Below are 10,501 nucleotides of genomic sequence, written 5' to 3'. Positions count from 1 at the left end.
AATTTTTTTTTAAAAAGAATGCTTTATGGTTTTTGATCTGAGAAGCTGGGTGAATGATGGACCATTTATAGAGATGGGGGAGACTAAAAGAAGAATCGAATTTTTGTTTTGTTTTCGTCTTTGCAGTGGAAGGGCAGGCCTTGTAAGACAGTAAATCAACAGTTGGAGTTCGGGGAAGTTAACACTGAAATGCTTATGAAATACACAAGTAGAAATGTTGAGGAGGCAGTTGGAGTTTGAATCCCAAGAGGCCCAGGCTAGAGATGTGAATTTGGGAGTAACAGTAAATACAGGCTATTTTTAAAGAATCTGACTGGGATTTCCCTGGTGGCCCAGTGGTTGAGAGTACATCTTGCAGTGCTGGGGACATGGGTTCCACCCCCTGGTCAGGGAACTAAGATTCCACATGCTTTGAAGTAACTAAGCCCCTGCACCACAATTAGAGAGCCCGTGTGCCAACAGCTGAGACCAGACGCAGCCAAATAAAATTTTTTAAATAAATAAAATAAAAAGAATTAGAGTGACAGAGCTCTGGAGGAGCTCATACTGGCAATCAAGTGCTCCAGCCTGAGGCCAGACAGGCTGTTTCCACTCAGTCATGAGGAAGTACAATCCTCCCACCTTCCGTGGTCCTGGAAGGGAGAAAAAAAGAAAACTCCTAGCAAACAGCAAGAATGACAACCACAGAGAGCCAATGGACTTGTTTTTATGTTTTTACTTCTGCAAAATTCTATCCGCATCCCTCGTAATTGGAGTTTGATTCTTAGCTCTCCACTCCCCCCGCATGGTTTGACTCCATCTGCAATCTGTCTCCTAGAGAATGCCTCAGAATAACTGGTCCCCTGATGGCTCCCTTGAAAAGCACCACTCAAGGTATTTGGGGGGGGGAGTTGCTTTGGGGGAATTTGGGCGAAGGAAGGGAGGTAGATGTGTCTGCTCATTAGACCATTTTGCCACACTCTCCCAGAAGGCTTCAAAATACAGCGAATGAGAACATGTCCCACTGTGCTTCAGGCTCACCAGCCTTACTTCACTTCCTTGAACGTGCCATGCTGCTTCTCAGCTTAAATCTTTTTCTTGTGCAGTTTCCTCGTCTGAAATGTTTTCCCCCTATACCCATCTCCCTGGGTAACTCCTCCTGGACCTTTAGATCTCAGCATAGATACCCTTTCTCAGGGGGAATTTTCCAAGCCCCCTCCCCCACTATGGGTGGTAGACCCTCTTACCACTGGGTACTTGACAACTCTGGTGTACAGGCTAAATTTGGTTGAGTACTGCCAGACAATTGCCCAAAATGGCTGCTCAAGTCCAGACTCTCACCAACAGTACATGAAGGTCCCTGTATCTCCACAAGACTGCCAAATTTCATGTGATTTAGTTTTCCAATTTCTTCCAGTACGATGGATATAAAGTAATATGTCATTTTTTAAAAATTGCACTTCTCTAATGATTAGTAAAATTGAGCATATCTTCACATGCTTGATAACCTCATGGGTTTCCTCTTGTGTGAGCTGTCTATTCCTATCCTTTCCCCATTTTTCTTTGAGGCTCTTGTTTTTTTCTTGCTGTTTCTCAAAGTCACTTTTATTTTCTGGATGTTTAATCTCAGGTGATTTCAGCTATAGCAAATAGATATTTGCTGCTTCATCTGTTAACTTTGTGTATAGGGTCTTTCATTAAACAGAAACTGTAAATTTTGATATGTACATTGTCATTAACATTCTTCCTTGTGGTTTGTGCTTTTGAAGTTTTGTTCAGGAAGTCCCTCCCCATCCCTAGGTCACATAGTATATTTTTCTATTAACTTACAGTGTTTTCTTTAACATGAAAATCTTTAACCTGTCCGGAGCTATTGTTTGTATACTGTGTGAGGACTCCTGCTTATTTTCTTTCAGTTTTCCATACACCATCTTACCTTTCTGACCTTAGAACACATCCCAATACCTAGTAAGTCAAGTCTACTTTCTTATCTTTTTCAGAAATGTTTTAGCACTTCACAAATCTTTATTCTTTTATATATATATTTATTTATTGAGATATAATCACATACATAAGATTCATCATTTTAAAGTGTACAATTCAATGGTTTTTAGTATATTCACTAAGTTGGTCACCCATCAACGTTATCTAACACCAGAACATTTTCATCACCTCAAAAAGAAACCCTGTACTTATTTGCAGCCACCCCTGTTCCCTTCTCTTCTCCCCTCAGCCCCTGGCAACTACTAATCAACTATCTCTATGAATTTGCTTATTCTGAGCATTTCACATAAATGGAATCACAAATTATGTGAATTTTTGTGTCTGGCTCCTTTTCACTCTGCATAATTTCAAATTTCATCCATATTGCAACATGTATCAGTGCTTTGTTTCTTTTTATGGATGAGTAATCCATAATAATAATAATCCATAATAATATGGATGAGTAAAATATTCCATTTTATGGATATACCTCATTATGTCTATCCAGTCATCAGTTGGTAGATATTTGAGTTGTTTCTATTTGGGGGTTATTATGAAAAATGATGCTTTGAACATTCATGTAAAAGTTTTGTGTGGACTCTTTATATACATTATTGAATAAGATTTATTGATTTTCCTTAAAATGTTCAGCTGGGATTTAAATTAAGATTATATAGAAATTATATAGTAATTTGGATGTAATGGAAATAATTATAATATGAAATAGTCTCATCCGAGAGAATGAAACATGTCTTCTTTTATTCAGATTATCTTTTGTGTAACAATATTACCACAAATTTCTCAGCTTAAAACATTAACTAATAGTATCTGTGTGTCAGGAGTCAGGGTATGGTTTAATTGGATTCTTTGCTTCAGTTCAGTTCAGTCACTCAGTCGTGTCCGACTCTTTGTGACCCCAAGAGTCACAGCACGCCAGGCCTCTCTGTCCATCACCAACTCCTGGAGCTTACTCAAACTCATGCCCATCGAGTCCGTGATGCCATCCAGCCATCTCATCCTCTGTCGTCCCCTTCTCCTCCTGCCCTCAATCTTTCCCAGCATCAGGGTCTTTTCAAATGAGTAGCTCTTCGCATCAGGTAGCCAAAGTATTGGAGTTTCAGCTTCAACATCAGTCCTTCCAGTGTACACCCAGGACTGATTTCCTTTAGGATGGATTGGTTGGATCTCCTTGCAGTCCAAGGGACTCTCAAGAGTCTTCTCCAACACCACAGTTCAAAAGCATCAATTCTTCAGCACTTAACTTTCTTCACAGTCCAACTCTCACATTCATACAAGACCACTGGAAAAACCATAGCCTTGACCAGACGGACCTTTGTTGGCAAAGTAATGTCTCTTCTTTTTAATATGCTATCTAGGTTGGTCATAACTTTCCTTCCAAGGAGTGTCTTTTAATTTCATGGCTGCAGTCACCATCTGCAGTGATTTTGGAGCCCCCAAAAATAAAATCTCACAAAGTTGAAATGAAGGTGTTGACCAGAGCTACAGTCTCATCTGATGCTCGTCTGGGGAAGGATCTGTTTCCAAGCTCACTCAGGTTGTTGGCAGAATTCAGTTTCATTGCAGTCATAAGACAGAAGGCTTCAATTTCTTGCTGGCTGTCAGCTGGGGTCACCCTTAGCTCCTAAAGGCCACCTTCTATTCCTTGCCATGTGAGGTTCCCCAAAGTGGTCAATTGTTTCATGAAAGCCAACAAGGGAGTGGGAGTTGCCTCACAAGATGATCATTTCCACCTCATTTTTAACATGATTATGTACATGTAATCACATTCATCTGGTCACCTTTGGACACATACACACACACCCAAGGACGAGAATACAAGGAGACAAGGATCATGGGAGCCATCTTAATTGTGTGTCCATTATACCATCCCTGAGCATATAATCTTCAGGTTCGTAAGGGGATGTGTGCAAGGATTTTGGGGCTTCCCAAGTGGCTCAAGTGGTAACGAATCCGCCTGCCAATGCAGGAGTCACAGGAGATGCAGGCTTGATCCCTGGGTCGGGAAGATCCCCTGGCAACCCACTCCAGTATTCTCTTTTTTCCTCCAACCAGGTTTATTAAACTTAACAAAATTCTGTATACAAGGTGACCTAAATATGCTGCTTCAAAACATGATACTTTCCGTAACTAGTATTTTGTTAAGTTAATCCACAGAGTGTCAAAATGCAGCCTACTCTAAAATTAATAGAAAAGTGCTCAATATATATTACATAAATGGTCTAATAGTTCTATAAGGTAATTAACATAAGGTACAACTGAGTCCCTGTGACAGGCTGCTGGAGAACTGATGCGAGTTGTCAGGAGACCATTTTGTGAACTGCCACTGTGATGCCGCCGTGTTTCTGGATCATAATCTTCCCATTATTTGATTCTAGATACACCACAAGAATATCAGTGGGGTCCGAGGTTAGCTTAGCTGCTTGCTGGGCTAGTACAGATATCACCCCAGCATGCTCATCTGACAGGGTTCCAAAGCAACCTAGATTGAGTCCCTGTGAATCTGTGCACAGGACTCTGAAAATGGATGGATTCTTCATTGTGTCCTCCAAGTGCTGCTCTAAGGTAGCCTCTATCCCGCTGTGTGTCACCTCCTTCTTTGCCACGGGTTTCAGGTGCCCCTTGGTCCCCACTCCAGTATTCTCGCCGAGCAAGAGTTGGACACGACTGAGCACTCACAGTAGAAGCAGTTAGAATGGCTTAGATATACTCACAGCAACACAAATGGATCTTTCTTTTATTCACTTTTGATTTATGTCATGTTACCATACTTTAAAAATTCCAACCAAAATGAAAATGCCTTTAAAAAATCTGCTTATAATAATGATACATATTCATTAAAACTTTTTTTCAGATAACAGAGAAAAATGTAAAGGAGAATGTGACAAAGCATCTGTCATCTCCCCCTGCACCCACAATAACCACTGATATGCCCTTCCTGTCATGTTCCCCCCTATAGATACAGAAATTTTACCAAAGTTTTGTTTTGTTTGCTGTATCATTATATGTGGCTTAAAATCCTTTTGGAACAATTTATGAATGAAATCGATCTACGTATCTACGGAAGACAAGTAGAGACAACAAAATAAAGACAGAGACAGGAGGAGGGTTGCAGAGATGAAGGGAGAGAAAGAATAAGAGGCAGGAAGAGATAGATGGGAGGGGAAGACAGAGAGACCTATGGGCATATAAGGTCAGAAAGAGCAACAGAGCAATGGAGAGATGAAGATACTGGGAAAGAGACAAGGAAAGGATAAAAAGGAGCTTTTATTGAGCTCCTACTAAATGCCATTTTTTAAAAAGTTTTTTTAAAAATTGAATTTGTTATGACATTGCTTTGTTTTATGTTTTGGTGTTCCGTTAGGAGGCATGTAGGATCTTAGCTCCCTGATGAGGGATTGAATCCATTGCTCCCTACATTGGAAGGTGAAGTCTTAACCAAAGGACCACTAGGGAAGTCCTCTAAATACCATTCTTATTAAACCTTCAAAGCCACTCTGGGAGGCAGTTACTAGTAACCGCTTTATGCAGGTAAGGGACAGCATCTTAGAATGGTGAACTAATTGAAGTCATCACTTTGTAAAGGCCGTGGTCCATAGGCCATCCATAACTGTTTATCCAGTGAACAAAATTGTATATCTCCTCCCCAAGAAGCGGGGCGGCAGGGGGGACCAGACTCCCATTCCACTCCACTGAGTCATTTTTCCTGCCTGTCTGCTGAGGCGACAGCAAGGTCTGTTGCTCTGGCAACTGGCCTCCGACTGCCATGGCAACCGCCATCAAAGGCTCCAGCTCATCACCTTGCCCCTCGGGCATCTCCTTGGCAACGGGCAGGATGCAGAGGCTGAGGGAGCTAAAGGCTGCGCTTGCGTAGAGTGACAGGATGGGATGGGCAGGGAAGGGCAAGATTCCTCAGCCTGCGCAGCCGCAAAGCACCGCATCGGTGCGGGGTAGCTCAGGCGCTGCGCACTTGCCAGTCAGTCCGCCTGTCCGGAGCCCGGCTCGCTGGGGCAGCATGGCGGGGTCGCCACTGCTCCACGGGCCGCGGGCCGGGGGCGTCGGCCTTTTGGTGCTGCTGCTCTTGGGCTTACTTGGGCCACCCCGCACCCTCTGCGCAAGGCCGGTAAAGGTGCGACCGGGTTCGGGCACTGGGGGCGGGGTGGGGGGGAAGGATGCTACAGGCGAGGATCTGTGCCTGGCCGCTGGCCCCTGATCCTCGATGGCCCCAGTTCTCGGGACCTGTGGAGAGATCGGCCATGGGGGGCCTGGGGTCCAGCCTCCAGTCTGCGCCCAGGCCATGCCAGCCTCTGTCTCTTGGGTGTGCGGGTGGCAGTATCTGGGGGTCGTCTGGCCGCCGCGCCCTGCCCGCACTAGGCGCTGGGCCCGGCCTTGCCCCGCCCGCCGCCTGTGGCGCTGTCCAGGGGCGTAGTACACTGGAAGGAGAGGGATGCGGACCTCGGTCTGTGTCTGCAAGATGTGATGACAGGGATATGAGTGTGTGCTGTCTCTGTGTGTTTCTTTTGATATAAGTGTGTGATGCTTCTGTGTGTGACTTTTCTCAGTGTGGCCCCGGTGTGTTTGTGATTCCTGTGATGATGGAGTGACTTATGGGTGTGTCTGTGTGTTTGGGTGTGTTTCTGTGTGATTGTCTTTTTGTTTGGGAGGGAGTGGTCTTTGCATCCCCTAGGTGCACATCCCATTTCGGTTCTGTTGAACTGAGAGACTGGGATTTTGTATATGTGTTGATGAGACTCTTTCTTTGTGGAGCTGTGTCATTGTGGAGAGAGGAGCCATGATGTCGCTCTCTGTGCGGCATTATGTCTTTAAGGGTGGTGCATGCTCTTACATCTAGATGGCTTGGCAATTGTAACTGCATAGCATTGGTGAGTGTGAATGTTTGCAGCCCCCCCCCCCACCTCGAGTGTGGATGTGGCAGTGTTGGGTTGCATATTTGACATCTCAAGGCTTGTCAGTCCAAGTAGTGTGTGTGAGACCACGATTGACGTGTGTGATTCCCTGGGGAATCTCAGGGGTGGTGGCCATCAAGGGCACTTGGAGCACATCTTCCTCTAATGAAGAGTTCAAGGCTGTATGCATCAAGGATGGTTTTTTTTAAAAAGTATTCTTTATATATGCGAATATATCTAAATATATGTATATATACAGTGTAAGAAATAATGATAAAATAATCCCTTTGTGTACCCATTACTCAGCTTAAGAAATCAAACATGATCAATAGTTAGAAGCCCCTGGGTGCCTCTTGCCACAGTAGCCTCTCTCTTCCATAATCATTATCCTGTATTTTCTGTTAATTGACCCCTTACTTTTGTTTGTAGCTTATCATCTATGTCTGTATCTCTAAACAATATGTTGTTTAGTTTTTCCTCACAGAGATGGAATTATACTGGGTGTCTGGCTCCTGGTAGTCACTAGGGGTCACTAGGAAGTCATCAGGGTATCTGGTTGTAACAGGCAGTCTGCAGTGGAATTCTGGAACTTGCTTTTTTTTTACACATTGGTTGTGAGATTCATCCACATTGAAGTATGTGCCTATAATTATTTTTATTACTGCATATTTTACACTATGAGTATATCATGAGTGTATAAGTATATCATGATTTACAGATGTGTTTTCAATATGCCGGCAACATTTTGGTTTCTAGGCGTTTCTTTTTTCCTCCCTTCACTTTTATGCTGTTATGAACAGTTCTGCTGTAATTTTTCATGAACCCTTGTCCAGTAGTATATGCACAAAAACTACTCTGGGGTGTAACACCCCAGAAGTTGGGCATATATGTGCATCTTTCAAGACATTGCCAAATTGTTCCTCAACGTTATTTTGACAGTTGAGTTCCCAGCAGCAATGTATAAAAGCTTCCATTTTTTCTACATAGATATCAACATTTGATATAGTCAGACTTTAATTTTGGCAGTCTTTTGCACTCCCCCTGCATAGTGTATCTCATTGGTGTTTTAATTTGCATTTTCCTGATTACTAATGAGGTTCACTAGTTTTCATTTGCTTAGTAACTGCTTTTGGTTCCTTTTTTGTGAAATACTTGATCATCAGTTTTGCCCATTTTTATATTAATTTGCTTTTATCATACTGCTTTTTAGGAATTTTTGGTATATTGGACACTGTTCCTTTATTGATTATTTGTGTTACAAGCATATTCTCCTACTTTGATTTTACTTTTCATTCTTTTTATGGTGTCTTGGGATAAAAAGAAATTCTTAGCTTGATGTAGTCAAATTAATTTTTTCCCTTTCCATTGATCCCAAATTTGGATCATTTGTTTTTCCTGCACAATTTACTGAAGTTGTTCCTGTCCCTCACAGCTCTGCAGTGTCCCCTCTGTTGTAGCAAGTGTCAGTGTGTGAATCTGTTTCCAAGCTCTGTTCAATTCTATTTCTTCCACTGCATTGAATCTGTGGTTTAACTTGCCCATTCAAATTTTAATTTCATTTATTTTTCTAAATGTGCTGTATGTTTCTTTTTCAAATCTTCATGGCCATTTAATGGTCTTTTGTTCCTTTCTCATACTTTTGGTATCTTTTATTTCTTTAAACTTACTGAAATTGCTTCAAAATTGCCTGAACTGAACATTAGTCGCTGGGTAATTTATTTTACAGATAGACTTGTATATTCAAATGATATATGTATACAAAAGATATATAAATGATATATGAACACCGTTATTCATTCTGACATTATTTATAAGAATAGAAAAAGATTGGAAACATCCTAAATGTTTATCAGTTGGACTGGTTAAATAAACTATTGTACATTCATAGGAGACGGATTCAAAGCAGAAGAAAGGAAGGATCGAAGAGAGAAAGGATGCTTTTAGGTAGGATCTAGACATAGATTCCAAAAAAAAAAAAAACAAGGCATGGAACAGTCTGCTATCTTTCGGGTAAAACAAATGGACAGTAGGAATCTGTAAAATGCAAATATTGGTTCCTATTGTCCACAACATTAATATAGAAAAATCCATTGCTGTCTTATCTACCATCTCTATTCCTATAAAGAAACCTGGTCTTCAGCAGCCCCGGGGAGCAAGGTGTGAGTCACTAGGAAATCGTTGGCGGGGGGTGGGGGTGAATCTAGGGGTCTTCGGTGGCCCTAAGTGTGGCCAGAGATATTTGTGAGTCTCCATTGGCCTTAGGGGTGTCTACTCATATTTGAGGGCCCACGGCACCTTTGGTGGCATCTAGGGATATTTGAGGTCCGTGGAGTCCTGCGGGTTGGGAGTCCCTGGCCGGTGAACGCTGAAGACCTCCCCCTTCCAACCTGTCTTCCCGCAGGAGCCCCGCAGCCTGGGAGCAGCCTCGCCGCCCTTGGCTGAGGCCAGCGCTCCCCGCCGCTTCCGGCGGGCGGCGCCGAGGGGAGAGGCTGCGGGGGCTGTGCAGGAGCTGGCGCGGGCGCTGGCGCACCTGCTGGAAGCCGAACGGCAGGAGCGGGCGCGGGCTGAGGCGCAGGAGGCCGAGGATCAGCAGGCGCGCGTCCTGGCGCAGCTCCGGCGCATCTGGGGCGCACCGCGTACCAGTGACCCGGCCCTGGGCCTAGAGAACGACCCCGACGCGCCCGCCGCGCAGCTCGCCCGTGCCCTGCTCCGCGCCCGCCTGGACCCGGCGGCCCTGGCAGCCCAGCTTGTCCCCGCCCCTGCCCCCGCCGCGGCGCTCAGACTCCGGCCCCCAGTCTACGACGATGGCCCCACGGGCCCCGATGGCGAGGACGCCGGCGACGAGACGCCAGACCTGGACCCCGAGCTGCTGAGGTACCTCCACGAAGGGTGGTCGGGGGGCGGGCGCCATCATCCTGGGAGCAAGGGGGCGAGGGGCGGCGGAGGGCCTTCTTCACAGGGTGGAGGTACGAAGACCTAGGTCCTGGGACCCTAGGTGGGGGCAGAGGTGCCTGGCTGGCTCCCTTCGTCCGAATGGCTGGAGTGGGAGGCAGAGACACCTGTCTCCAGAAAGAGGTGGGAAGCCTGAGTGGTAGTAGGCTGCCAGGTCCCCGAGAGGTTAAAGGTACCGGCGCCCTCCAGGTCCTAGGGCCGAGGCGTTGACTCACAGGCACCCCCTCACTGCAGGTATTTGTTGGGTCGGATCCTAACGGGAATCGCCGACACCGAAGCCGTCGCTGCCCCGCGTCGCCTCCGCCGCGCCGCCGACCAGGATATGGGCCCTGAGCTACCCCCTGAGGGCGTACTGGGGGCCCTGCTGCGTGTGAAGCGTCTGGAGACCCCCGTACCCCAAGCGCCGGCGCGCCGCCTCCTGCCCTGAGCACCGCCTGGATCCCGTGCACCCTCCTGCCCAGGACACCCTGCCAGCTCCCACCAGCCACAGTTGCTGCCCTCGAACCCCAGGATCCCCACTCAACCCCACAATAAATATGATCTGAAGCAGTTATGTACTTGTTTGTGTGAGTGGCAGTGTCTAGGGGGCCTGTGGACTAAGTGGTGATGACTCTCCTTAGACAATGGAATAAGAGCCCCAGCCCTTGGTCCAGCACTTTTAA

General features: G+C 45.6%; 1 protein-coding gene and 1 pseudogene across 1 annotated transcript; one reads left to right on the top strand and one right to left on the bottom strand.

Annotated features, from left to right (window-relative positions):
- Positions 1-4,269: 4,269 nt before the first annotated feature.
- On the bottom strand, positions 4,270-5,997 carry LOC136154465 (ragulator complex protein LAMTOR5 pseudogene; annotated as a pseudogene).
- PCSK1N (proprotein convertase subtilisin/kexin type 1 inhibitor) lies at positions 5,883-10,381 on the top strand. Its single transcript, XM_065916372.1, has 3 exons — positions 5,883-6,109; positions 9,289-9,761; positions 10,074-10,381. The coding sequence occupies exons 1-3, from the start codon at positions 5,996-5,998 to the stop codon at positions 10,264-10,266; spliced, it is 780 nt and encodes a 259-aa protein (XP_065772444.1). The 5' UTR covers positions 5,883-5,995; the 3' UTR covers positions 10,267-10,381.
- The last annotated feature ends 120 nt before the right edge of the window (positions 10,382-10,501 follow it).

This window comes from Muntiacus reevesi, chromosome X, assembly GCF_963930625.1.
Source record: "Muntiacus reevesi chromosome X, mMunRee1.1, whole genome shotgun sequence".
Lineage (NCBI taxonomy): Eukaryota > Metazoa > Chordata > Mammalia > Artiodactyla > Cervidae > Muntiacus > Muntiacus reevesi.
This window is presented reverse-complemented; position numbering and strand designations above follow the sequence as displayed.

What these genes read in the sequence shown, in the direction of transcription:
- PCSK1N (XM_065916372.1), top strand. Translation starts at nt 5,996, where the DNA reads ATGGCGGGGTCGCCACTGCTCCACGGGCCGCGGGCCGGGGGCGTCGGC. An exon ending in TCTGCGCAAGGCCGGTAAAG is followed by an intron (nt 6,110 to 9,288) that starts GTGCGACCGGGT and finishes GTCTTCCCGCAG; the next exon opens with GAGCCCCGCAGCCTGGGAGC. An exon ending in CTGGACCCCGAGCTGCTGAG is followed by an intron (nt 9,762 to 10,073) that starts GTACCTCCACGA and finishes CCCTCACTGCAG; the next exon opens with GTATTTGTTGGGTCGGATCC.